At 52.7% G+C, this 27,395-nt stretch overlaps 3 protein-coding genes across 13 annotated transcripts; 1 reads left to right on the forward strand and 2 right to left on the reverse strand.

Moving 5' to 3' along the window:
* Positions 1–93: 93 nt before the first annotated feature.
* RPUSD4 (RNA pseudouridine synthase D4) lies at positions 94–14,638 on the reverse strand. Of its 3 annotated transcripts, none has more exons than XM_073321054.1 (8): positions 11,120–13,209; positions 9,547–9,668; positions 6,826–6,991; positions 3,729–3,930; positions 2,670–2,763; positions 2,387–2,537; positions 1,872–1,969; positions 94–662 (listed from the first exon to the last, which is right to left on the reverse strand). In XM_073321054.1, the coding sequence occupies exons 2-8, from the start codon at positions 9,580–9,582 to the stop codon at positions 456–458; spliced, it is 954 nt and encodes a 317-aa protein (XP_073177155.1). In that variant the 5' UTR covers positions 9,583–9,668; positions 11,120–13,209; the 3' UTR covers positions 94–455. The 3 variants fall into 3 exon arrangements, with proteins under 3 accessions (XP_073177155.1, XP_073177154.1, XP_073177153.1); XM_073321053.1 differs by having other exon boundaries at positions 11,093–13,209; XM_073321052.1 differs by lacking the exons at positions 9,547–9,668; positions 11,120–13,209 and adding an exon at positions 14,375–14,638.
* On the forward strand, positions 14,255–24,981 carry HYLS1 (HYLS1 centriolar and ciliogenesis associated). 5 transcript variants are annotated; one of them, XM_073321050.1, is made up of 4 exons: positions 14,957–15,035; positions 17,894–18,767; positions 23,279–23,295; positions 23,391–24,981. In XM_073321050.1, exon 4 carries the CDS (start codon positions 23,425–23,427, stop codon positions 24,343–24,345), a length of 921 nt encoding a protein of 306 aa, XP_073177151.1. In that variant the 5' UTR covers positions 14,957–15,035; positions 17,894–18,767; positions 23,279–23,295; positions 23,391–23,424; the 3' UTR covers positions 24,346–24,981. The 5 variants fall into 5 exon arrangements, with proteins under 5 accessions (XP_073177148.1, XP_073177151.1, XP_073177149.1 ...); XM_073321048.1 differs by having other exon boundaries at positions 17,894–18,015; XM_073321049.1 differs by lacking the exon at positions 23,279–23,295 and having other exon boundaries at positions 17,894–18,015.
* Positions 15,778–26,029, reverse strand: PUS3 (pseudouridine synthase 3). 5 transcript variants are annotated; one of them, XM_073321041.1, is made up of 6 exons: positions 25,860–26,029; positions 24,553–24,662; positions 21,654–22,098; positions 18,954–19,522; positions 18,242–18,432; positions 15,778–18,117 (listed from the first exon to the last, which is right to left on the reverse strand). In XM_073321041.1, the coding sequence occupies exons 3-6, from the start codon at positions 22,041–22,043 to the stop codon at positions 17,786–17,788; spliced, it is 1,482 nt and encodes a 493-aa protein (XP_073177142.1). In that variant the 5' UTR covers positions 22,044–22,098; positions 24,553–24,662; positions 25,860–26,029; the 3' UTR covers positions 15,778–17,785. The 5 variants fall into 5 exon arrangements, with proteins under 5 accessions (XP_073177142.1, XP_073177143.1, XP_073177141.1 ...); XM_073321042.1 differs by having other exon boundaries at positions 25,802–26,029; XM_073321040.1 differs by lacking the exon at positions 24,553–24,662.
* Positions 26,030–27,395: the final 1,366 nt, after the last annotated feature.

Genomic DNA, 27,395 nt, shown 5'->3' on the forward strand with positions numbered 1-27,395 from the left:
GCAGCTGACATCTCAGTGGTGGGAAGCCCCATGGCAGAGACAACCTGGTTTTCTCCCAGATTACACAACTCCTAACAGCATTACTGCGTAGAATGAGATCACACCATTTATTGTTTAGAGATGTTCACGGCTTGAGTTTGCCTGGAATCCAAAGCCCTGCTCTGCCTCTGCTAAAGCACAACTGGCTGAACCTGCTGGCTCTTCACTGAATCCAGTCCTGTTTCTGCACAGAACCAGACCTTGGGTCTGAGTCAGAACCTCCCTCAAGCGCCTGAACGGCCCAAGATCAAACCAACAGGTCAATGCACAGCCATTGTCCCCAGTGGCTGTGGTTTTCCGGGAGCAGCTGAGATCACTGAACTCATCACCCCATTCTCCCATGAGGCAGACAGCACCGCACAGCAGCTGGGACCAGAGTCAGATGTCATTGGAGCAATGGCAGCTCCGCTCTCCTCTCACTTTCCCAGCGACTCTGGAATCTCCAGCTTGAGCCGCTTTAAAGTGTTTGTGAAGAAACGGGGCGGCCTGCAGACCAGGCGCAGCTGCTTGTCCCCGCTGGTCCCCGCGGGCAGGGTGAGCTGGCGGGCGTGCAGGTGGAGGGGGAGGTGACGTGCCTTGGCCTGTTCCAACCCCAGTCTCTTCAGGGTGCTCTCGGGAAGCTTCTGCTCCAAGGAGAGAGAGGGAGAGAGAGCAAGATGGGTGAGAGCCGGTGCTCAAGGCCAGCACACCACCTACAAAAGCAAGGCAGTACCCCAGCCCCTACTGCCAGGGAGGGCCAAGAGAACGAGGTCTCTGTGGGTACAGCAAGCTGCAGAAGCATTAGAAACACCCATAATCAGTCGCAGCCGGACACCAACACAGTGTTCCAGGTACCTGCCTGGGGGAGGGAGCATCACAGGAGCCTTCAGGGTTACCCCCGATTCAGTCAAAGAGCACTGGGCTTAAGACTTAAGCTGACCAGACACTATCCGAGAGGAAACAGGACCTGGGATCTGCTTTAGGGCGAGATCGCTCCCTCCCATCTCACCTAGGGTGAGGTGCTGTAGGATCTGGCTAGTGCAGAGAGACCACGGGACCTGCCTGTATCATAACATAGAATATCAGGGTTGGAAGGGACCTCGGGAGGTCATCTAGTCCAAACCCCAATTTTTGCCCCAGATCCCTAAATGGCCCCCTCTAGGATTAAACTCACAACCCTGAGTTTAGCAGGCCAATGCTCAAATCACTGAGCTATCCCTCCCTCCATCTCCTTCTTGCCTGGGGAAAAGATGCCTTGAGATCTTCATGGTGACACCCCCAAGTTCCCAAAGAGAGATGCCCCAGGAGCTGGGTGTTGCAAAGTCGACCACCCCCTCCTCCCCTAGAGATGATGAGACCTGCCTACCGCACATTTCCCCACCTCTTCCCTGGGGAGAGGTGCCTTGGGATCTTTGTGGTGGCGGAGGTGATTCCCCCCCAGGATCTGTCTTGTTGTAGGAGGGGAAACCATCTCCTCAGGGGCAGGGAGAAGCCGCAGCACATGCCATAAGGACTCCTCCAGAGTTTCCAGCTGGCAGTCTAGGTGCCTGGTTCCTAGATTCTCCTCTGGGTTTGAGGCTCTGAGAAGAACAGGCCTCACCTGCCCGAAGCGGGTGCTGGAGATCCCACCAAACTGCTCTGAACTCCCTGACCTGGAGAAGTCAGTCTCAGCAGGCTGTGGATGTGTAAGGAAGTGCTGCCTGGGGAAGGTCAGCAACAGGCCTCACACCAAGCCGTGAAGCCTTTCCCAGGGCCTGGGTTGCAGCAGGGACAAAGGCCCCATAACTCTGCCATTGTTCCCCTTCTGAGGGCCAGCAGCTCCCACTCCCTCCCCAAGCCATATCACCTCTTACCTGGGGTGCCAACTTGTTCCAGTGTGCGTATTTGTGGTCCCCGAGGACTGGACACCCCAATCCATAGGCCAGGTGGACCCGGAGCTGGTGCTTCACTCCTGAGCACACAAGAGGAGAGAGAAGAACCAGGCGTTAGAACACAGCCTGGTGCCACCTGCCTGAGCACGTGCCTGCTGCTCGCCCAAACTGACTGCCAAAGGAAGAGTGGGCATGGACTGGAGATGGCAGCCAGAGCGGCCTGGATGCAAACAAGCACTCCGACTGACTGCTGGAGCAAACTGTTCGGTCCCCACCGCACTAGGAGTGCTCCTGATTGGCTGAACTGCAATCTTCTCCAATAGCCAGACTCGAATGCAAAGCCCTCAACTCCCAGAGACCCACAGGCTCCGCCTGAACCGGTTCCCGTCAGGCACCTGCTGTCACTAGAGGGACCCCTACAGAGGCAGCACAGAAAGCATGTCAGGGGCTCTGCTCACTAGCATATCCGAACAAACCGGGGTCCGAGCGAGCCTTACCGGTGATTGGCTGGAGCTCCAGGAGGGAACAAGAGGGAGAGCTAGCCAGGACGCGGTACCGGGTCACCGCGCTGTGGGCATCTCGGTTCGGTCGCACTTTCACCATCTTCCCGCTCTCGGGAGACATGCGGTAGTTTGGTGCCAGCGTCATCTGAAGCACCGGGAAGCCCGCACAAGGAAGAGAGGGACACAAAAAACACGCTTGAGCACTGTGAGGCCAGGGTAACGGTGCTGATGGCCTGGCCGGCAGTACCAGGGCCTGGCTGGGAGGCAGCTCACTCACCTTATAGTGCGACTGGTGGCTCTGCACTTCCTTTTCCACAATGGGAATATCCACCAGCCCCTCTGAGGGGACTGGGAGCCCCACACTGATCGTCCTGGGAAGAGAACACACGGATCAACAGGGCCCCACCCCAGCTCTCTGCACACAGCAGTCAGAGGTCATTCTCCTTTATTCCATTAGCAATACTGCAGAGGTTTTGACCCTGCAGCGGGAGGCTCTTCCGAGTGAAAAACATGATCAGCCCTTCCAAAAAGCTATAAAGTACAGCTAGCTCCAAGTCCCCCGAAAGAGCTAACAAGGCTCTGGGGTGACAGCAATTACACATGGAGGTCTGAGCACCAGATTCGGAGCCCCGAGGAGTGCCCCCCCGTTGCCCTTTCTCAGGCTCTGAGCCCCAGACTCACCGCCGGCTGTATGGAGTAAGATGCCCTTCCCACTCAACTCTTCTCCTAAATGTGCTCAGGAGGGGAGAGGAGACCTAGTCCTGGGGAGCAAGAGACGGAAGGTGGCTCTCCAGGCTGGAACACAGCAAGCTACCGGGCCTAGCAACTAACTGATCATCATCTGATTCCCAAGCATGGCACAACCAATCCAGAGCAGATGGCGCTTCTATCACTCCCAGGTGAGAGCATATCAGCATGTTTAACAGGGGGCCTTCCCCCTCTAGGTCACAAGTTCAAACACAGCCTGAGTGGGTAGTGAGCAGCACTGTGAGGGCTGTTTGTGGCATAAGTGAATGAGCTGGCAAGTATCCAGCTTGTCATCAGTGGACAGATGCACTGCAGTGCAGAACCACCGCTGGCAGGAGTTCCGCCCCCATGTTGTCTCTAGGGAAAGACCAAGGGCTGACTGGGCTGTGGGGACTGAGCTCCCCCCTCTCCTTAAAAGGGGCCCTTTCAGGCACTGTAGGAAATCTGCATTACTGCTGCCCATTCTAAGGCCCCAATCAGCTCCGTCAGTACCAAGCTCAGTTCAGCTTTAAGAGGGCAGATGCCCCTCTACACCTTGCTCCAAACCACTTGGGAGCCTGTGCTCCTGCTCCCAGCAAACCTCTCGTACCAGTATTTCTTCTCCACCTGTCGCGTCTTGAAGAGGCCCTGGATCCGATGTGCTGTGTCCTTGTCCCGTGCGAGCACCATCACGCCCGTCGTCTCCTTGTCCAGCCGGTGACAGAGGTGCAGGGGTTCAGCTTTCATGCCATCCAGCATCTTGGCCAAAATTGGCAGCACATCAGTGATGCAATTCTGGATCCCAGGGCCACCTGGGTGATTGAAAGAGAAACAAGACCAAAGAACTAGATTAGTGACTGAGCACCCGAGAGAACTCCCCTTGGAAGCGGTTTCCCCTGAGTGCGGAGCCAGCAAGGACAGGCTCTATCAGGGCCCCATTGAAAGAGCTTGATATTCCAAAATGTTCCTTTTGGAGACTCAGGAGCCACAAAGACACTTGTGAGCCTGGGAGATGCCTCCAGTTCTCACTCTGCCAGACAACACTGGGAACCTTCAGAACTTTAACCCTTGGGGCTGGGCACTCAGAGTTCCCAGAGGAACCCTAGATTTACTCCAGGTGCCCACTCAAAGCAGAGCAATGCCAGGCAAGTTCACTCGCTGACAGGCTCCTCTGCCCACCATCAGAAGAGTCTCACAAGCACATTCCAAGTTAGACAATAAGTTCTTCGGGGCAGGGATCGTGCCTATCTGTGGGTATGGCACCTCGTGCCATGGTCCTGATTAGGGTCCTTCAGGCAGTACCACAACAAAACAAACTTCCACTTTTCCATTTGCTGTATTCCCCATATAAGTGCATCTCCTGCTAGGAGAGGCTGGAGCAGCTGAGCGCTCTCTAATACTAGGTCTCCTACATCATTCCCTATAGCACAGCTTGCTGGGTCTGTCTGAATAGGCAGCTCCCAGACTGCTGCAGTGGGCAACACAGCATGTGGAATAGATGAGCAGCCCTCAGTGGCGAAAGAACAGGTTAAAGACTATTTAGAAAAGCTGGACATGCATCCAAGGGTGCTGAGGGAGTTGGCTGATGCGACTGAAGAGCCATTGGCCATTATCTCTGAAAATTTGTGGCAATTGGGAGAGGTCCTGGATGCTTGGAAAAAGGCAAATATAGTGCCCATCTTTAAAAAAGGGAAGAAAGAGAATCCGGGGAACTACAGACCAGTCAGCCTCACTTCAGTCCCCGGCAAAATCATGGAGCAGGTCCTCAAGAAATCCATTTTGAAGCACTTGGAGGAGAGGAAGGTGATCAGGAACAGTCAACATGGATTTACCAAGGACAAGTCATGCCTCACCAACCTGATTGCCTTCTACGATGAGATAACTGGCCCTGTGGATATGGGGAAAGCAGAGGATGTGATCTATCTTGACTTTAACAAAGCTTTAGATACGGTCTCCCACAGTATTCTTGCCAGCAAGTTAAAGAAGTATGGGCTGGATGAACGGACTATAAGGTGGATAGAAAGCTGGCTAGATTGTCGGGCTCAACAGGTAGCGATCAACGGTTCAACGTCTAATTGGCAGCCAGCATCAAGCGGAGTGCCCCAGGGGTTGGTCCTGGGCAATGTTCCCTCTAATTTTTGACAGACCGTGTGCTCAAAAAATTTCTTCTATGCAAATTTTTGTGCGCAGGGGGTTTAGAATCTGTGTGCGCGTGCACACACGCACAGCTTAGAGGGAACAGTGGTCCTGGGGCCAGTTTTGTTCAACATCTTTATTAATGATCTGGATGATGGGATTAATTGCACCCTCAGGAAATTTGCGGATGACAATAAACTTGGGGGAGAGATAGATATGATGGAGGGTAGGGACAGGGTCCAAGTGACCTAGACAAATTGGACGATTGGGCCAAAAGAAATCTGATTAGGTTCAACAAGGACAAGTGCAGAGTTCTGCACTTAGGAAGGAAGAATCCAATGCACCACTGCAAACTAGGGACCGAATGGCTCGGCAGCAGTTCTGCAAAAAAGGACCTAGGGGTTACAGTGGACGAGAACCTGGATATGAGTCAGCAGTGTGCCTTTGTTGCCAAGAAGGCCAATGGCATATTGGGCTGTATTAGTAGAAGCATTGCCAGCAGATCGAGGGAAGTGATTATTCCCCTCTATTCGGCACTGATGAGGCCACACCTGGAGTATTGCGGCCAGTTTTGGCCCCCCACTACAGAAGGGATGTGAACAAAATTGGAGAGTGTCCAGTGGAGGGCAACAAATTGATTACGAGGTTGGGGCACATGACTTATGAGGAAAGGCTGAGGGAACTGGGGTTATTTAGTCCGCAAAAGAGAAGAGTGAGGCGGATTTGATAGCAGCCTTCAACTACCTGAAGGGGGGTTCCAAAGAGGATGGAACTCAGCTGTTCTCAGTGGTGGCAGATGACAGAACAAGAAGCAATTGTCTCAAGTTGCAGTGGGGGAGGTCTAGGTTGGATATTAGGAAACACTATTTCACTAGGAGGGTGGTGAAGCCCTGGAATAGGTTACCTAGGGAGGTGATGGAATCTCCATCCTTAGAGGTTTTTAAGGCCCAGCTTGACAAAGCCCTGGCTGGGATGATTTAGTTGGTGTTGGGCCCTGCTTTGAGCAGGGGGTTGGACTAGATGACCTCCTGAGATCTCTTCCAACCCTAATATTCTATGGTTCTATGACAATCAGCATTGTGGTGAAACATTCTCCTTTCCTCAAACTGAGATGTGACCCTAAGAAGATACATGCTGCTCTCTCTTGGGACCAGATGTAGGAAGAAAATCCCCAGGATAATCAGAGAAGCTAGAGACAGATTACCCTATTGGCTCCTTTTACCCCATCCCCCTACTCCCTTGTGCAGCTCCTGTGGGAGGCTGTCTGGGGTACTGCACCACTTCAGGTCTCTGTTCATGAGCTCAGCATGACCCAGGCTCTATTGAGTTCTATATAGCGATGAGCATGTTGGCATGGTAGCAGAGATCCAAGTGGCATTTAGATGCGTTTGGATCTGAAATCAATTAGCGTTGTTTAATATAACATGAACTCAGACACTACTAACCAAGAGAAGGCACCTTCAGGGGTTGGTGAAGCTGCTCTCACAGTAACTAGCATTGGCTGACATGCACCCCTAGCATTAGCCTAGGCACTGCCCAGCACAGAGCGGCCTCCCTTGTCTCTCTCTCACCATGCACAGGGAGGCCGTAGGGTTTGTCAATCACTACAAGCTCCTGATTCTGGTACAGGATCCCGTGCTTCAGTGCCTTGGCCAGGACGTTGGGGTGAACCCGCTGCAGCTGCTTGCTGAGCTGGGTCAGTTCTCGGACCCGCCTCAATACTGGGTTTTTAGGCTCCTGTGAAGAGAGAAAATGCTCTAAGTGGAGAAAGGATGGTCTCAGGTTAAGTAACAGGGATTTAGGAGACCAGCATGCAATTCCCAACTCTGCCGCAAACTTCCTGTGAGACACTGGGCAGTTCACGTAATGTCTCTGCCTTGGCATCTCCTTACCTCACAATGGTGTTTTGAGGATCTCTCAAACCTGCGTGAGGCACAGTTACTACAGTGACAGGGCCGCAGAGACTGCCCAATGGTCCTATCACAGCAGCCATCCCACTGGAATCTCACCTGGCTGGGCAAGATTTATCCCCAAATGATTCAACTCCAGGGCGCTCTCAGTGCCTCGCCACTTTATGTCAGTTTCATCAGGCCTAGGAGCTCTGATGTCAGGCTGACATTTGACCCCCGCTGACAGCATTCAAGGAAGTAAGGCCAAGATTTTAAAGTAAGGGTATGAGCAGACGAATGACTTTTTTTTTTGAAGCAGGAGAAAATTCTATTTGCATAACACACTTACAAAAAACCACCAAAAAAGATAACACAAAACTATGCAACAAAACAAAAGCAAACGCAATGTATAATACAGCAGCCTTCAGGGGAGAGAAGTGTTCAGGCTTGCCTGGGCCTAGAGCAGGGGGGCTTCCTCCACACTCATGGTCTTCCACCCTCCTGAGTTACCTGGTGGCCTAGAGCGGGGGGCTTCCACCCCCCTCGAGTTACCTAGTGCCATGCCCAGTTTCACCAACTATTCCTCTCCTGAGAGCGCCCAACAAGATGAGCAAGGCTGCAGGGTGGGCAGTTTCGGGGGGGACGTGCACCCATGTGTGAAAGGACCCCTCCTAGGTGGTGGTGATGATGGTATCCATAGCGGCAATGGCTGGGGCTGAGGTCTCTCGCTCTTCCCCTCAATCAAAGGGTCAGACGGAGGGAACCGGACGGGGTCACTGAGCAGAGAACCTTGGACAGCGCCCACCGCTCCTCGAAGGCGTCAAGGGCGTCGGTGGACGCCGCCCAGAGGAACTCTGCCCGGATACATGAATGTACTGAGGATCGGAAAACAGCCCTACAGTCACAGGAAGCTTCATCGGCCAACCTCCTCTCTCTGGTTTTATAGATGGCTGTTTTAGCTAGGGCTAGGAGGAGGTTAACCAGGAGATCCTGCGACTTTGTGGGGCCACGGATGGGGAGTGTGTAAATAAAAAGGTGAGGGGAAAAGTGCAGCCAAAAGCATAATAAAATATTCGTGAGGAGCCGGAAAAGGGGCTGCAGCCTGGCACACTCTAAATATACGTGTGCCAGGGTTTCCCTCACGTTGCAAAAAGGGCAAGTATCTGGGATGGGGATGAACCACGTCAAAAACACACCCGTGCTCACAGCTCCGTGAAGGAGCCGCCAACTGATGTCCCCGACGGGCCTCGGGACCAAGGTGGAATACAGGCTGGCCCACCGGGGCTGCTCACCCTCCAAAGACGGCAGTTTTTATTACACTCGCTGATTCTGAAGAAGGGCACTGATTAATTCGAATACGTTAGGTAATGCAAAGGGTCAGATGGACCCCCATGCTGGCCTCTGAGCCACGCAAGGCTTTTCAAGTTGTGAGAACAAACCCCTCAGAATGAGAACTGAGATCACATTGGGGCTTTGTCTGAACCAGGATTTAAAGGTGTTTCGTTACCTAACACGTTCTAGGGGGCCAGTGCAGACAGGGAGTGTAAACTTTAACTCATACAAAGCTAGGCTAACCCTTAGGCTTTAACTTGACCCATTTAGTGCACCTTAAAGTTTACACTGCCTTGTCTACACTAGAGTTTTAGAATGTTTTAGTTAGAACAAGTCAACTAACATCATGCAACACCACACCTTTACTGGCTAGACTACGCACTGCCTGTCTGACTGAAGCCAGGTCAACACTACAAACTTACATCAGTAGAATTATGTTGCTCAGGGTGTGAAAAATCCACACCGCCGAGCGATTTAGTTAAACCAACCTAGCCCAGGTACAGCCAGCGCTGTGGCGATGGGAGAGCTTCTTCTGTCAACATAGCTACCGTCTCTCACAAGGGTGGAATAACGACGCCAACGGGAGCGGCTCTCCTGTCGGCATAGCGGCACCTTCACTAAAGCACAACAGCAGTGCAGCTGTGTCACGGCAGCGCTGTAGGTGTAGACAAGCCCTGAGAGCGCAGGCAAGGAAAACAGCTTTTGAAGATCTCCAGTTCCCTGTGCATTCAAAGGGAACTGGCATTTCTTATGTCACATGGCACCAGATTCAAGATGGCAGCATTATGTTTGCATGTTAACTACAAATAATTAAGAAGCATTTTCCTTGAACACAAAGGTTTGCAAGCTGTTGGTGCTTGGAGCACCGGCTGCCCACATGTTGGCTCTCATAATTTCCAATTATTAAATCACATTTAAAAAAAACAAAACAGCTAAACGCACAATACTTTCCTAATATGTACTGCCCTGCTGGCAAGCTTACCCTCCGCCAACATGGGGTTTCCCTCCCTTTCCATTTTGTTGTTACTCTCCCTTTATATCCCTGTTCTGTCTTTACTAGATCTCTCTTGCCTGGTTCAGTCTGAGGGACGGATGTGGACTTGGCATCAGGGTGGTTGCACACTACTCGGGTAGTTTCTTCACTTCGATTGTAATGTTTACTGCTGGGCCATTTGAAGCCTATTTACAAGCACCTGGTAAAGGCAGCAAAGAGAACAGGGTCTGATCCTGAGAGTAGGGTTGCCAACTTTCTAATTGCAGAAAACCAAATGCCCTTGCCCCGCCCCCTCCCTCCATCACTCGCTCTCCTCCTCCCTCATTCATTTTCACTGCAAGGCCCAAGCAGGCACTAGGAGAAGGCCAGGAGCTGCAACAGTTTGAATGTGGGAGATGGAACACGCGATTCAAATACCCTTCAGCTCTCCAGGGAGGTATTTTAAATACTACTGTAAAATTAATTGCCCCCCCAAAGAGTCCCAATCACTCGCAATGAGCGAGACTAAAGAGGCTATTGCAGGAGCTTGATTTTTCTTGCCTTCACCCAACCGTCCTGGTAGGGAATCCAGTAATACTGCAGCCACTGGTTGACTCTTTCCCTACCCGACAATGGACTATACAGCGGGGGGGGGGGGGGGGAGTTATGCTGTTCCGTGTTTAATGACTAGTTCAATTGTTTAAATGTATGCTTTAGCAGACAAAATATGCAATGTGGACAAATTAATGTTAACGTTTCCTGACACTTGTTTAAATATATAACCTTAGTATTGCATTGATGTTATTTTATAAATTCATTATAGCTCTTTAATGTTAAGGTGAGGTTGCATAAAATGTAATTCATGCTGCAGAAACCGACTCCTCCCTATTTTACCATCCTGCTAACCAACAGGTTTTCTAGTGTTGTTCGTTTCAAGTTTTTTCACCTGTCCTGCGTCCCAAAGCAGGTCGAGAGGAAATATGTTAGAAAGTCACACACAACATAACCACCTGTCCTTGTTCGGTGCCCAACATTCCACATCAAAATCAATAAATATCATCTTGTGTATACCAATAATCATGCAAAAGATTGTACACGGTAATACAATGTGCTATTTGTATATTAACGCTCGTAAATTTCCAAGTTGTCCTTTATTTGAAACATAAAGGGTCTGTATATGGGCGTGAGGGAGATTACCATAGCCAGGGACTAGCTCTTTTGTTTCAAGAACACCCTAGTGAAGCTGTGCTTTCCCTGTTGCCAGGCCCCTTTTGTGCTGCCGGCACCATCAGACCATATGACCCACTTAGAAAAGGAGTTTTTTCCTCCCCCCCCCCCAGACGTTCTTGTTAAACCCTGGATTTGTGCTGGAAATGGCCCAACTTGATTATCAAACACACTGCAAGGAGAGTGGTCACTTTAGATAAGCTATTGCCAGCAGGAGAGTGGGGTGGGGGGGAGGTATTTTTTCATGTTTTGTGTGTATAAAAGATCTTCTACACTTTCCACAGTATGCATCCGATGGAGTGAGCTGTAGCTCACGAAAGCTTATGCTCAAATAAATTGGTTAGTCTCTAAGGTGCCACAAGTCCTCCTGTTCTTTTTGCGAATACAGACTAACACGGCTGTTACTCTGAAACTTACTGTTTGCAGTCTCTGGCAGGTACCCACCAGTCAGGCTTTGCACACAGTGATGTCTGGCTGCTGGGTGGCTCCTGATGTACCGTGCTGACTGGGTGGGTTGCAGTGGCCACCCCAGTGGCAGAAGCTGAACCAGCCCCAGTGCACTGCCCCTGGATGCACTGACAGAGACATGTCCCAAACCACACTAACCTACCTGCACCTCCTGCACGGAGGGACTGGCCTGCACAGCTACCTAGGCTGGTAGCTGCTGTATCCCACTTGCTGGGAGGGAGTGTGGGTGGGTGTGGCCATGCAGTAATTAAAGCTGGCTGCCCCCTGACTGGGGTTCGCTGTGGGGCTCTGTTTGGGCTAGCTGAACCCCAAGCTCGGAGACCCACAAGGTGGGAGGGTCTTAGAGAGCCCAAATGTCTACACAGTAATGTTCTGGCCCCAGTCCACTGAGCCAGGTCAGGAGGTTGTTTAATTGCAGTGTAGATATACCCCAGATAGCTCAGACAGGCTGAAGTGGAGGCTCCCGGATAGGGACTATTGGGAAAAGGAGACACAAATTTGGAGCATCTCCAGCTGAACCCTTCTCCCCAAGCAGCCACCAGCTGCTTGTGGGAACCAGGGCCACCTAGCTGGGATGGCTATTAGGAAGAGCAGGAGGGTGCTTGGGGCTGCGGTTATGTGACAGCGTTAGGGGTGCGGGAGCAGGGTGCGGGGCAGAGAGTTGGGGTGCGGTAGGTGGTACAGACTCTGGGGTGGGGTGCAGGCTCTGAGAGGAGGCCAGAAATGAGGGGTTCAGAGTGTGGGAGGGGGCTCTGGGCTGGGGTGAGGGCTCCAGCTGAGGGTGCAGGCTCGGTGAGGGGCACGGATGAAGGGTTTGGGTGCAGGAGGTTTCAGGTGGGGCCGAGGGGTTCGGAGTGTGGGAGGGGGCTCTGGGATGGGGTGCGGGGGAGGGTTGAGAGCTCGGGCTGGGGGTGCAGGCTCGGGGGGGGGAGCAGGGATGAGGGGTTTGGGGTGCAGGAGGAGGTTTCAGGTGGGGCCGAGGGGTTCGGAGTCTGGGAGGGGGCAGGAGTGCAGGGGGGGTGAGAGCTCCGGCTGGGTGTGCAGGGATGAGGGGTTTGGGGCGCAGGAAGAGGTTTCAGGTGGGGCCGAGCGGTTCGGAGTGTGGGAGGGGGCTCTCGGATGGGGCAGGGGTGTGTGGGGGGGTGAGGGCTCCGTCTGGGGGTGCAGGCTCGCGGGGGGGTCAGGTATGAGGGGTTTGGGGTGCAGGAGGGGGTTTCAGGTGGGGCCGAGGGGTTCGGAGTCTAGGAGGGGGCTCTGGGATGGGGCAGAGGTGTGGGAGGGGGGCAGGGATGAGGGGTTTGGGGTGCAGGAGGAGGTTTCAGGTGGGGCCGAGGGGTTCAGAGTCTGGGAGGGGGGCAGGGGTGTGGGGGGGGCAGGGATGAGGGGTTTGGGGCGCAGGAGGGGGCTCTGGGATGGGGCAGCAGTGTGGGGGGCAGGGGTGAGGGGTGCAGGAGGGGGTTTCAGGTGGGGCCGAGGGGTTCAGAGTCTGGGAGGGGGCTCTGGGATAGGGCAGGGGTGAGGGGGGGAGGGATGAGGGGTTCGGGGTGCAGGAGGTTTCAGGTGGGGCCGAGGGGTTCGGAGTCTGGGAGGGGGCTCTGGGATGGGGCAGGGGTGCGGGGGGGCCGAGGGGTTTGGAGCGCAGGAGGGGGCTCTGGGATGGGGCAGAGGTGCGGGGGGGCAGGTGTGAGGGGTTTGGGGCGCAGGAGGGGGCTCTGGGATGGGGCAGGGGTGCGGGGGGGGGAGGGATGAGGGGTTCGGGGTGCAGGAGGAGGTTTCAGGTGGGGCCAAGGGGTTCGGAGTGCGGGAGGGGGCTCTAGGATGGGGCAGGGGTGCGGGGGGCAGGGATGAGGGGTTTGGGGTGCAGGAGGGGGTTTCAGGTGGGGCCGAGGGGTTCGGAGTCTGGGAGGGGGCTCTAGGATGGGGCAGGGGTGCGGGGGGCAGGGGTGCGGGGGGCAGGGGTGCAGGAGGGGGTTTCAGGTGGGGCCGAGGGGTTCGGAGTCTGGGAGGGGGCTCTAGGATGGGGCAGGGGTGCGGGGGGCAGGGATGAGGGGTTCGGGGTGCAGGAGGGGGTTTCAGGGGGGGGCCGAGGGGTTCGGAGTCTGGGAGGGGGCTCTGGGATGGGGCAGGGGTGCGGGGGCTCCGTCTGGGGGTGCAGGCTCATGGGGGGGTCAGGTATGAGGGGTTTGGGGTGCAGGAGGTTTCAGGTGGGGCCGAGGGGTTCGGAGTCTGGGAGGGGGCTCTGGGATGGGGCAGGGGTGCGGGGGCTCCGTCTGGGGGTGCAGGCTCATGGGGGGGTCAGGTATGAGGGGTTTGGGGTGCAGGAGGTTTCAGGTGGGGCCGAGGGATTCGGAGTCTGGGAGGGGGCTCTGGGATGGGGCAGGGGTGCGGGGGGGCCGAGGGGTTTGGAGCGCAGGAGGGGGCTCTGGGATGGGGCAGAGGTGCGGGGGGGCAGGTGTGAGGGGTTTGGGGCGCAGGAGGGGGCTCTGGGATGGGGCAGGGGTGCGGGGGGCAGGGATGAGGGGTTCGGGGTGCAGGAGGTGGTTTCAGGTGGGGCCGAGGGGTTCGGAGTCTGGGAGGGGGCTCTAGGATGGGGCAGGGGTGCGGGGGGCAGGGGTGAGGGGTTTGGGGTGCAGGAGGGGGTTTCAGGTGGGGCCGAGGGGTTCGGAGTGCGGGAGGGGGCACTGGGGTGCGGGGGGGGGTACGGACTAGGGGCGCTGCCACGCGCCGCCCCTGCCCGCGGTCATTGCCCCCCAGCCCCCGCGGGCCCGAGCCAGGGCTCAGGGTGGGGGCAGCGCGCGGAGCCACGTGGCCCCCGGCCTGGGACCCGGACCCGCTGGCGGCTTCCAGGGGCAGCCAGGACAGGCCGGCTGCAGCAGCGCTGACCGGACTCTTAACGGCCCGGTCGGCGATGCTGACCGGAGCCGCCAGGGTCCCTCTTCTCCCGGGTGCTCCGGCGGGAACCGGACACCCGGCAACACCTGCCCAGCCTGCCGGGAGCCGTAGCCGGGGACGAGCACGCGCAGACCCCGCAGTGCCTGCCGGGAGCCGTAGCCGGGGACGAGCACGCGCAGACCCCGCAGTGCCTGCCGGGAGCCGTAGCCGGGGACGAGCACGCGCAGACCCCGCAGTGCCTGCCGGGAGCCGTAGCCGGGGACGAGCACGCGCAGACCCCGCAGTGCCTGCCGGGAGCCGTAGTCCCCGACCCCTGCCCAGCCTGCCGGGAACACTCGCCTCCTGTTTCTGTTCCTCTCGCTTCTGGGCCCTCAGCTTCTCCGCCAGCTGCTCCGCTCTCACCGCGGCGGCTGCCCCGCGGCTGGTGCAGAAGGCCCGGAGGCCCTGACTCAGGGCGGGCACAGGGGCCCAGAGGCACAGCCCGACGCTCCCCAACGCCGCCATCTTTCCGGAGTTATCAGAAGGGGCGTAGCCGAGGGGACCTCGAAGGGCCCCGCCTCCCCCCCCGCTTCGAGCGGGCAGATCTGGCGCCGAATCAGGAGGGTACGGCAGGAGCCTTCAGGGAGCAGGCCCAATGGGACGAGTCGACGGGCGGGGTTGCAGAGAACTCACCCAATGGGTAGCGACAGGGCGAGGTGACACCGATCGCCCCCAATCAGAATTCGAGGCAGCGCGGAGGAGGCGGGGCCGCCAGCGCGGCACCCAATGGGAGGAGAAAAGCCGGGGATGACGTTTTGAGGCAAAGCGCCCAATGAAAGCGAAGCATGCGGCGGCGGGAGGCGGACTTTAACAGAGGGCGGTCCAATGAGAACGGTGGATTTTGCGGCCTCGAGGAAGGCCCGCCCCGCGATTTAAACGTTGGCAGCTGCCGGCCGTTGGCAGGAGCCGGTAACGGTCGTTGCGCGGGGACGGGGCCTGGAGTTTCTCGGGCGCGGCACAGGTATGTGGGGGGAGGGTCACCGGGCCCCTCCCGGGCAGGGCCCCGGCAGCGGCGGCCTGGAACCGGAGTCCCGCCTGCCACGACCGGGCTCGGGGGGCTGCTGCGGGCCCCGGGCCGGCCCCCGCTGAGCCGGGCCTCCTCTGCGCCCTGCCCGCAACCCCGCCGCCCCGCTGGGGTTGCCGGGGCGCCGCCGAGGCCCCGGGCCCGGCCCTCAGCGGGAGGACACCGGCGCGCCTCGCCGCCCCGCCCCCCCGCCAGGCTCTAATGTCCGGGCCCCTCTGCTCAGAGGGGGCCGGCGCCGATCCTGAGCCGTAGCTCCGGCGGGGTGCTGGCTGTCCTCCCACCGTCTTATGACGCCTAATCCGAGGGTCTTGGCGGCCGCTGGTAGTGAAATTATCGAGCTCGGGAAGGCAGAAGTGACACAGAGTTAGAGCCTCTTGTCCCCCTAAATCCAGGGCAGATTTTTTTAAAGAGGGGTGGGGATGGGGCCAAATGTAGGGCCGCCTCCGCCTGTTTATTCATAGCGAAAAATGTCCAGCACAAGCTTAGCATGCTTAAGCCATTTTGTCCTCTACAGATTACTTTATGCACTGACAGTACTGAAATAAACCCTCTGAAAGGGGGGGTTGTGGGTAGAACATGCACTGTTCCCCTTGACAGACTTAGGTTGCTGAACAGGCTTCAGGGTAGCAGCCGTGTTCGTCTGTATACTGACAAAAAGATGCGGAGGACTTGTGGCACCTTAGAGACTAACCCATTTATTTGAGTACAAGCTTTCGTGAGCTACAGCTCACTTCATCCGATGTTCCAGACTCAACCACTGCTACAAATATTTAATTATCCTTTCCTCTATACCTGACATTCCACTCCTGAACATGGTATCAAATGCTGCGATTGAATCTAGCAGGCTGTTGCCCTGTAATTATAGGAGTTATGAAACTTAGCTTTTCAACAAACCAACATAGTGCTGGAGTAGTTTTAAGGCATATGCACATTCCTGGGTGGGACTGCCCCACAGGTGGCCTAATGTAAAGAAGTCCAACACTGAGAAATCAAGAGTCTCTCTCTCTACTAGGATGCTGGTACTCCTAGGGCAGGATTGAGCTAGTTGAGGAAAAAGCCATAGTTCAAATGAACATAGTCCTGTTGATGTCAACGTTAGTTTCTATGAGCGTGTAAGAAGGGAAGCAGTTGCAAGACTGCTTAGAGCATGGGTGCCTAAATTCCTTTAAAGACAGGGTTCAGGGCCTGTGGTAGGTACCTTTCTCCAGTACTGGGTATTATACCTTTCACTAGTTATTACTGTGGCTCGCTCCTTTGGGATTGTGGGCAGAACTTTCTGTACAGTCACATCAATTTCCTTCCAGTGCATCTCATCTAAAATTGTAGTTTAATTACAATGTCATAAAGGTGCTTGTTTCCTTCATAGGGAAAAACAAAGCATTTGAAACAACTAGTAAAATTCACTGGATTGCCAAATTAGTCCTTAGTTTAAAACTGAAAAGTGTTTAATGATCTGATTCAGAAATTAAGACATTGTCACATCCTGACATGGCCATTCCACTATTGCCTTTCATTTCTTCTCCTGCAGTACAGGCTCTTCCTTTCCAAAATAATTTCTCCAGCCTTCTCGGTCTTTCCTGCTGTCCATCCCACACTATTTGTAACTGGGACAAGTGTTTCATCTGAAATCGTATCCTATTTGCTTCCAGAAAAAGCTGATTATTTCTGACATGATTCTTTTAATTAACTTTCTTTCAAACTTCCTTGCTCCCTAGTCTCATGCTGACACTTTTAAGGTGCCTGGAGGTAGTCTCCATGATCAGCACTGTTACCCAAAGCATTTACACTTCCACAGAGCTGTGACCCTAGTAGCCTCTAAGTATCTTACCTTCCTCAACTAAATAAAGCCTGCAGGAATGAAGGGGAAGGAACCTACAAAATTCATGGGTTCCTCCAAACATCCTGACACCTGCCATACATATGCATCCTGACACTTGCCATACTTCCCACTTTTGGGTACTACCCACCAAAATGCATTGTGTGTAGCAAACAGGAGCCTGGCAGCAGTTCCTGAGACAGCACTTTACCCATGGAGCTGGCTGAAAAGGGACCCTGGCCAGGGTGCTAGCTGTTTCACGCTGTAACTCTTCCATGTGCAAAGTGCTTAAGCAGAAAGTGCAGCATGAAAGGGCTGAAGAAATTGAGGGATGAAAGGAAATAATGATGGTTCTCACACTAGTGCCCTGCACACTTAAACAGTGTAGTCGGAAGGTAAGCTAGCAGTTTACCCCCTAGGGGTAGGCGTTTTCACTCTCCTAGTCTGGATCACACTAATATTGTTTCAACCACTTGTCCTCAATTACGCGGGGCACCACTTCTTCCATTCAATCACATGATATTCCTGTGGCAAATACAGCCATTGCTTGCATGGAAAAGCAATGTTAGCTATTTTTAATGCATTTTAGCAGCTGGTAAAAAGGAGACAAAACAAGTACCATATGCCCAGCATGTTCCATGGACCTGTTTGAGAACCTCTGCACTATATTACCATATTTCAACAGCCCCCTAGAAGTTAATATTTTTAAAAAGTAGGTGCAGAATTGCACCTTTAAAAAGGATTCCTCTCCTCTGTGCCCTTCCTCCCACCCCCAAATGTTTCGTTTCCTAAAATCCTAGGGGACCACTCAACCCCCCCCCCCCCCCATCACTGAAAGATGGTCCTGCTTCTGCTATCACGTGACCAGTTCTCATTTAGAGCTCTTGGACTCTGTGTCCACACAGACTCGCTTGGCAGCTTGTCCTGGAGTCTCACTATCTCTTTCTGCACTGTCACCGTGGCCTCTCTTTGTTTCTAGGTGCTCCTCTTTGTCTGCTCCAGTCTCTTTCTCCCCGCAGTGTGGCAGCTCAATACGTCCCCTGCGCACAAAGTGATTAATCCGGGACTCCAAGCCTTCGCACTTGGGACGAGCCAGCAAAGGTTTGTAAGTGCGGGCCTTCACCCCTTCGATGAAACTGCTGACCTGGTTATGGACTGGGGGCTTCACCTCTCTCCAGAGGACCATTCTGTTCTTCTCTAGGCCTGTAACATACACAAGTCAGATGCTGGTATCTCTCAAACAACCCAGGCTACTCATTTCAGGAATTAGCCTTTATCCCTACATGACTTCTATGTGTTAGGCATACTTACAGAACAATTTTCCTACCTGTTCCTAGGGGTATGACAGCAGAGTCTAGCCCCTGTAACATGTTATATAACATGTGAGTTTTGACTGCATGATTGGCCCAGAGTTGCTGTAGGTGAGTAACATTAAACTCCTGAACTTCTCGGTCGTAGATCCACTGGATGTTTTCAAACTCGCAGTCATACAGAACCAGAGGAAATTCCACTGCCATGCTGCAGAGAGGAAAGGAGGAGACATTACCTAACTGTACACAGGCACAGTCAGCAGGAAGTTAAAACAAAATGCAGTGACTTGGGAAAAACCTAGAACACAAGACTGCAGATCCAATGTGATGGCACTGATTTCAGTGGAAAAGACTATGACTAGCTCACTGCTATCTTGTATAAGAGCTGTCAAGTCAGCAGCTCATTGAACCTTACATTTTTACTAGGTCCTAAGGAATAAGACTTATCAAGAATTTCATGTTCCTTGCCTGAAGAGCCAAAGCTTAAACACTGAGGCAACAGGAAAAGTAGTTTCTCAAGGGCATGCTTTGAAGATGAAGAGGGTACGTTAAGTAACAGGCTGACACTGGAAGTACTGTCTTCCATCTCACTCTAGGACTGATAGTGACAGGCTGCTTGGATGCTGATAGGAAGCGTGGCGGGGCACTTATGGCGCTAGATTCAGAAACAGGGACTAAGATGCATAAATTTGAGATGAAATTCTGAGGATTCATCATGGTAATTCTTGCCTGTACTGTGGTTTTCGAGGGTTCTTCTCTACATCCAATAGCTCATCAATAATCTCCGGATTCTCCATCCTCTGTCCAATTAGTAAGAGGATTGCCATCATGCAACGGACTTGATGATAGAGGAATGCCTGGCCTGTGACTTCAAACTGGTACAGTTGGAAAGGGTCCTGTAGCCCAGTTTCCCCTCCTCTATCCACCAGCTGCACCTGTGCAGTGAGAATAGTCCTTTGGAAGTTTGTCACGCCATTCGCTACATCCATTTTGCACAAGTTCCGGAAGTCATGGGTCCCCACGTATTTTTGTGCTGCAGCATTCATGAGGGCCACATCTAAATCTGCATGAGGGAAAAAATAGCGATAGGTCCTCTTGAGGCAGCTGAATCTAGCACTGAAGCTGGGTTCTACAGGGGCCCATGCCAACACACGTATGTCGGGAGGGAGCACCCGATTTAGGATATGGGTGTAGCGGATTTCGTTGGCAGGACTACTGGTTTTGTCTTCCAAGCCACCCTCATGACCATTCACTTTCTTTCCCTCTGAAAGGCTTGAGCGAAGGTCCAGGGAAATCACCTGTAGGATTGGAAAAAGGGGATTACACTCAGACTCCCTCAAGATAGGCAAAGCAAGCTTCCAATTACTCAGTTTTAAAACAAACACGTTCAAGACCTCTGGAAGAGACACTGATCTTCTGGTTTGCTTTAATAACTGGACCTACCAGTAGTCCCTATTGAAGGGTATATAATTACAGCTGCTGGAGGTGGTTGGAGTGAGCTAACAGTTTGCTGCACTGTTATTGATTTGGTGATAGACTAACAGCCCTCAAAGTCCTAGTAATCCATGGAATATATAGGTATCTTAGAATACTTTCAACCTTGACCTGGAGGAAACACACTCACAGATGACAGGTTTCAGAGCAGCAGCCGTGTTAGTCTGTATTCGCAAAAAGAAAAGGAGGACTTGTGGCACCTTAGAGACTAACCAATTTATTTGAGCATAGGCTTTTGTGAGCTACAGCTCAGATGGCAACTTAGTTCAGTTCCATGGCTAACTTACTGCTTAACCTCAACAAGGGTGCCAATTTGTGATGGTTTATACAGACAGTTGTCCACTGGCGTCAGATCAACTTATTGGTAGATCATGGCTAGTCTACATGCAAACAAAAACTGCTTTTGGCCCTTATCGAGACGGTTTGAGTTCAAACCACTGACAGAAGTGGGGCTTTTACCCACTGATATAGTATCCTGTTGTGTTCCGGCTGAAGTGTACAGTGAGACTAAAGCCCTGTCTAAACACAGTTGTACTATAACTTTACCAATATTGTTAAAGCAGTACAGCTGGCCCAGCATTGATGTAATCATATTGGTATAAAGGTGCTTACTTGCCTTCTCTAGCACAGAGGTGGGCAAAATACGGCCCGTGGGCCACATCTGGCCCGTGCGACTGTCCTGCCCGGCCCCTGAGCTCCAGGCTGGGGAGGCTACCCCTGGCCCCTCCCCCACAGCCACACCACTGCGTGGCTTGTGCCCGCTCACCTCCCAGGCTTTCCAATAAGCCTGTCCTGCCGCTTTGAGCGGTGTGATAAGGGGTGGGGGTGGTTTGCATAAGGGGCCGGAGATCTTGGGGGGCAGTCAAGGGACAGTTGGATGGGGGGGTGTGGTTGTTGGATAGGGGGTAGGGTCCTGGGCGGGGGGGGGCAGTTAGGGACAGGGGTCCCAGGAGGGGGGCAGTCAGGGGACAAGGCGGGGGACGGACAGATGGGTTGGGGACAGGAAGTGGGAGGGGGCAGCAGACAGGTTGTTTGCGGAGGCACAGCCTTCCCTACCCGGCCCTCCATACTGTTTTGCAACCCCAATGTGGCCTTCGGGCCAAAAAGCTTGCCCACCCCTGCTCTAGCAGAATAGCTATACTGGTAAAACTGCCTCCATGCTAGGGGTTATACTGAGTTTACTACTTAATTAAGAACCCCACACTCCTAACCATAGTTAACCAGGACAAAAGCAGAATGCAGACAAGACCAAAGTCAACTGGAGACCATTCTCATTAGTTTCAAGAGGGGTTTTTTCATTTGTTTTTAAAGGAATAAAAATTTAACCAAGTCAACAACATGTCTTAATGACTCTTTGGGACACTTGGTGCAGTTGTAATTTTGCTTAGCATTGTTCTAAGTTTCAAGCTAATGGCTTGTCTACAAGGGGAAATAGCCAAGAATAGCTATTCTGCCATTGCTTCCAGAATGGATGCTCTTACTCCACAATAAGAGTGCCTGTGTGCTGAGTGAGTGTCCATGTGGCGAGTTAGTACAGAAGAGCACTGAATTTTGAAGTCATACCCTCACTTATTTCACACTAGCTTCACTGAGTAGACAAGCCCTAAGTGTCATCCATCATTCATGTCCATTGTGAATTGCTGACTAAATGCATTGCTGAGCACAAAGTTAACTATGGGCTCTCTTTGCTGAGTGTCCTTTTACATACTAGAAATGCTTCTTACCATGTTCATTTTCAGATCAGAGGGGAAAAATTAGTATCTTTTTAAAGACTGGGACAATGTTCTTATCCTCCGTGCTCAACACTGGGTTGAATAAAGCCTGTTGAATTATCCTAGAGGACTATATGCCCTCCACCTAGATTTCACAGCATAATTAAGGCAGAATCTCTCATAGCTGCAAGAGCTGGGAGAACTTGCAGCCTTGGGTACTGACCTGTCCAAATGCACTGACCCCCTTGTCTGTCCGTCCACAGCGATGATAATTGGAAGTCTGCCTATTGTCTACCAGCCGGGTCTTGCTTAGCGCCTCAAACAGTTTTTCTTCAATGGTGTTGTTGGTGTTCTCCTGGCTGGCAAAACCCTGGTATCCCCAGCCCAGGTAGGCAATCTTTAGTGCCACGTGTCTCCGGCCATAGGCACTAAAATCAAATGGCCGCTGCTGGCGTTTCTTAGTTTTCCCCAGTGCTGAAGGGTTCCTTTTTATGTCGGTGCCCTCCTTGCCCTCCAAGAGTTTCTCTTGCAGTCTCTTCACTTCTTCCTCCAGTTCCTGCACCCTTTTCAGTAGTCCCTCTCCTTTATCTTTCTCCATACCCCGGTCTGCCATACTGAAAATTCCGGTGAACTATCCCAGTTGGGATCCGTTGGTAGCGCCTCAGTGTCTGCAGAAGAAGAGTAAGGAGATTAGCAAGTCTGAGTGTCTCTTTACTTCCTATTAGATTTAGTATAAATCTGCCTCTGGCATTTACCCATCTGAGAATTTACTTCACGTACTGGCTTTGGCCTTCTAACATTCCTCAGTGCCTTGCATATCCCATGTTCTGACCTACCATATGGGTTGCTGGGCTTAGCTGTGACCGCTTTTCCTTACTCAGTGTAATTAATCCTTTCAACTCTTCTAATCTCATGTCCCTCATTCCATTTACTTGTTATATCAGATCTACTGTGTAGGCCCAGTCACATCTATACCAAGCTTTCATGTAGTCTTTTTGGGATCCTGTACAGAGCTGCCAAGCAACAATCCTCATTTTCATCAGCCCCTGCTCTGCTAGCATCGGCATGTGAGGCAACTTGTTAATGCCTGTTAGTCTTACGGAACCATCTGTTATGTCGTCTTTCCTTCAAATTAGCTTCTTTTGACATTATTAAAGCTCAAGTTTTCAAAGCTGTCTAATGGATTCGGTGCCCAGTTGCTCGTAGAATTAATGTGAATCCCCGAGGTGACTTTGAAAATTTCAGCCTAAATGTTCCCTAGCTTGGCTTCTACTATGGACTGAGGTCTCCTAGTATTCAATTCAACTGCAGTCTCCAGCTTTGCCTTAGGTATCTGGTATCAAGGTGACCTCCCACGGGTGGGCCTTTCCATTATCTGTGCTAGTAAAACGTTTCTAGGGTGCCCCATTGGAGTCAGCACAGCTAGTAAATAAACTGTCCTTGCTCACACAAGGCAGAATCACACTAGAAAAAGTTACTAATACCCCCCCCCCCGCCCCTCTCCACTTTAGACAAAACCAAAGAGTTAATCTTATTCTGCTTCATACTTAGCTATTACCTTTGTAACTGTCCCTTGCGCTAGGACAACTAACCCATAGCAATTACCCCTTTGCTGTTTGAATATCACTGCAAATTCTTATATGGCACAATTCTAATATTGGCTTCAAAAGGGACACTGGGGCATGACACTACACTATAGGTGCTATTTGTCTGCATCTGACATAAAAGCATCTGTAGGGAAGTATCGTTCAAAGTGAAGGGTAAATTTGGGGATCCATACAGGATTCTCATTGCTCTACTCTTTTCAGTTTCACTAGCTCTTACTCATTTGTTTAAATTCCTTTTTAGCTTTCAGATGGTCACTGGTAAGTGGTCTAGAGCCTGATTTTAATGTTCTAAGTATCTTTTGTATCTATCAGTTCAGATGTACTAAGAACTTAATTACAATTTACTCTTACAGAATAAGTGACAATCAGTCCAGCCCAGGTGAAATCATGGAGGCACAGATAGGACCAGATCAGTATAGATGGGCCACTATGAACCATAAAGAGCGGATGGCAGCAGCTGCTATGGCCTTTACCCAACTTTGCGCAGAGCAAGGAGATGGAGATAGCCTGAGAGGAACCTATGCTCCAACTCAGTATGACCCCTACAGTAAAGCATCTGTGACTTCTGGGATCAGGCCATCTCTTCATCTGTTGATGCGGCACCACCAGGCAGAACACAGCGTGCAACCAGAGACCCTCTCGGAGGGACTTAGAGGACCCAGAAAGCCAGTGATGAAGAGGAAAGTTCTGAGGCGGATGCCTGATGGAGAGGTACACGTGTCTGATGAGTCTGTCACCAGTGAACCAGAAACCAGTGCTGAAAGTGACCCTGAGACCTCAGACCTGAGACACAGACTGCTCCATCTACACCCCCACCAGGAAGACACCGCTTCAGAGGTGGAAAGCGAGCCGAACCACAGTTCCCATAGAAAGTTTTACTTTGATCTTCCTCATCGCAGTGGCTCTCATGGAGACCCCCCATTTCTTCTGAAGGATTGCCATGGTCAGGGCTCTCCAGTTTATGAACAAGACTTGATTATGGCTGGACAACCTAAATCCTTCATTCCTCCAAGATTAGAGCAGCAAGGCCGTAATCGTGGGAAGATTGACCGGGTAGCCCGGTACTTTGAGTACAAGCGGGACTGGGAGTCATTCCGGATACCAGGGGAGGATCACAGGAAGGAACTGCGCTGGGGCATCCGAGAACAGATGCTCTACAAGCCTGACCTCCCAACCAGGTCTCAACACATCTATGTCCCCAACAACTATCTGGTGCCTACAGAAAAGAAGAGATCTGCCCTGCGCTGGGGGGTGCGCTGTGACCTGGCAAATGGCCTCATTCCCAGGAAGAGCTCCTTTCCTTCATAGTTATCTAGAGTCTCTCTTCAACCCCCATCCACAGGACCATCCATCCCTTAGTGCCAATCAAAGATCTACCTGCTCTGCACAGGCACATTGCATTATTCTGAGTCGTTCGTTCCTCCTCCTAGAGACCCTGAATAAGTCAAGTTGACTCTAAAATCTCATTTGTGCTCCTAGACAAAGGTGGTTGATTGTGGTAGAAAACAACTTTACCTGCCCAGCTTCCTGAATACTTGTATTGAAGCACATCAGTTGCATGCCAGTTGCCTTCCTGTTAGCAAGACCCACAGAGCTTCTCCTTGAGGAGACTACTGTAGCAGAAGCTGCTCAAAGTAGATATAATGCAAACAATCAACCTACAGGAATCTATGCTCAGGGGAATAATCAATATCACTAGTTCTATTTTTTTCCCTTTTTATTTGCTCTTGTTCCTGTGGATGAATTGCTGTGACGGTGTTTTATTTATGGCTTCTGGGTTATGCATTTCTTTTAATAAAGTGCGTGAAAGGATCTGCTGTAGTTCCATGAATTCATTCGAAACACTTCTGATTAGCTTAAGATAGAATTTACTTACCCTAGACCTGTTAAACTATTCCATGCATTTGTGTATGCGTGTACATTCGTAGGCCTTGTCTACACTGCAGAGTTTTGTCACCAAAACCATGAGGCTTTTGTATTGTATTTTTTAGAGAGAGCTGTCAGCCACTTTAAGTTGCCAAGGCACTTTCTGTAAATAGAAGCATTTGCTATGGTGTCCTTGATCAACCAATACAAGAATAATTTGTCTGTCTATAAAGCTCTTTAGGATCCTCTGGGATGGAAGGGGTTAGAACTTTAATATATTAATTTCATTGTATAAAATGCATCTATCCAATGTTCTGGAGTACTACATGGTTCATAAGATGGAACAACAAAGGGGGGAAATCTAGGTTCTAGCTCTGCCACTGACTTGATGTATGACTTTGGGCCTCAGTTTCCCCATCTGTAAGACAGGGATACTGAGTCTTACACTGCATTGTAAAATGCTGAGCAATCACAGAGTGCCATAGAACTGTGTGTTATTCAGGACAAACATGCACATCCAATGTACTAAAGTCAAGAAAGCCCTTCCCAACCCAGCAGAAATATCACATCCCTCAGCCACCTACTGTGAAAGACAAGGCCTCTAGACCTGCCAGGCCCTGAGTTTTCCCCCAACCAAGAAAGGGATCCTTGTAGTGGAAGATCGCTCGCTAAGAATACCCTCTTCCCCCGCACCCCCGTCTCCTTTACAGCTGTTCGCTCGCTACTGCTGCCACTGCACTTCCCGAGGGGCGATTGTTACCGGTCTCATGCTGCCTTGGACCGAACTGCAGGGAGGCCCAAGGGGGAGAGCGAGGGTTTCCAGCCTAGCCCCACATGCTCAGTGAAGCCTGCCCCATTCCCTCCCTGGCGGGATCGGAGAGGGAGAATCCTGCATTACCAAGTGACCCCGAGAGGCGAGTGAGCCCTGCAACGTGGCACCTGTCCCGCGCGCCTACCTCTACAGCAGACCGGCCTGACACTCCCGGGAAGGGCCAGGACGCGGTAGTCACGTGCGCGCTGCTTTCTGCGTTCCCCGCCGGAAATGACCTTTCCACTCCCCATGCTCTGCAGGCGGGTCATGGGAAATGTAGTTCCGGCACCACGTGGTCCACACTCTCCCCCCCCCCCGCCCCCCCCCCGTCCAGCGAGGGGCTGACGGGGACTGCCTGCGGTGTGAGCGCTGCACGGGCAGACTCTCCCTCATCCGCAGGGAGACCCCCGCAATTTTGTGCTGCTTTCAGGAAGCGTTGGTGGCGTCTTTGCTCTTCTCAGGGGGACGTTTACAAATAATCACCATGGTGTCCGTGTGAAATCCTCTTTCAGAGGGGGCCCTGGAGCCAGCCACTGCTGTAAAGGGGAGAGACACTTTTAATGATTCGTCACGCTTGGCACTGACTGTGCTTTTCAGCCGTAGACAAAAGAGCGATGTACGAAGGCAGGCAAAGTCATATCGTTCCCAAGCAAGGGTGGAGCTTTCAGGCCTGATTTTCAGAGGTACCGCTGACTCCCGTGGGATAGAGAGAGCCTCTGAACACCAGGCCCGAGTGACTTGTCCAAGGAAGGCCACAATCAATGGCAGAGCCGGGGTTAGAAACTAGCTATGATGACTCCCGCTTCTATGCAGTAACTGCCTCCCATGGCTCAAGCTATCACTCCACAGGTTGTAGCATTCATCATCTTTACCATGGGGGTGCAGATGGAGAGCAATTTTATCACTGATGGTGCAACCAAGTTGTGGGGAACATAAGAATCCTGCCTTTGCCCAGAACATTTGTGAAATGGAGGAGCAGGTGCGGGTAACTTCAGCTTCAAGCTACAGGAACTCATTCTCCTGTCTTCGCTCTGCTGCTTTTTCCTTTGAAATTTTAGCCACCAAGTCCAGCGTAGCTGGTGAGGATGAAGTGCAGAGGGCTTGTGGACTTTGTGTGGGTGTGAGAATGGGGTACATGGGCAGTGGCTCTCAGAGCGGGGGGGGGGCACGCCACACCCATCAGATCTGTCCATTTGGCCATTGCTTCCTTGCCCAGAGAGCCCTGGCCTTGGCTGCAGTGGGGCAGGGAGAAAGAGAGGTGGGAGCGGGCAGGCAACATCCTCACACCCGGGGGTGGGGTGGGGAGGGGCAGAGAACTCCTCACCTCACACCTTGGGACCCCCCCCCCTCACGCCCTGGGGTGGGGTGGGGAGGGGCAGAGAACTCCTCACCTCACACCTTGGGACCCCCCCCCTCACGCCCTGGGGTGGGGTGGGGAGGGGCAGAGAACTCCTCACCTCACACCTTGGGACCCCCCCCCCTCACGCCCTGGGGTGGGGAGGGGCAGAGAACTCCTCACCTCACACCTTGGAACCCCCCCCTCACGCCCTGGGGTGGGGAGGGGCAGAGAACTCCTCACCTCACACCTTGGGACCCCCCCCTCACGCCCTGGGGTGGGGTGGGGTGGGGAGGGGCAGAGAACTCCTCACCTCACACCTTGGGACCCCCCCCCCCTCACGCC

Source organism: Lepidochelys kempii, chromosome 22 (assembly GCF_965140265.1).
Source record: "Lepidochelys kempii isolate rLepKem1 chromosome 22, rLepKem1.hap2, whole genome shotgun sequence".
NCBI lineage: Eukaryota > Metazoa > Chordata > Testudines > Cheloniidae > Lepidochelys > Lepidochelys kempii.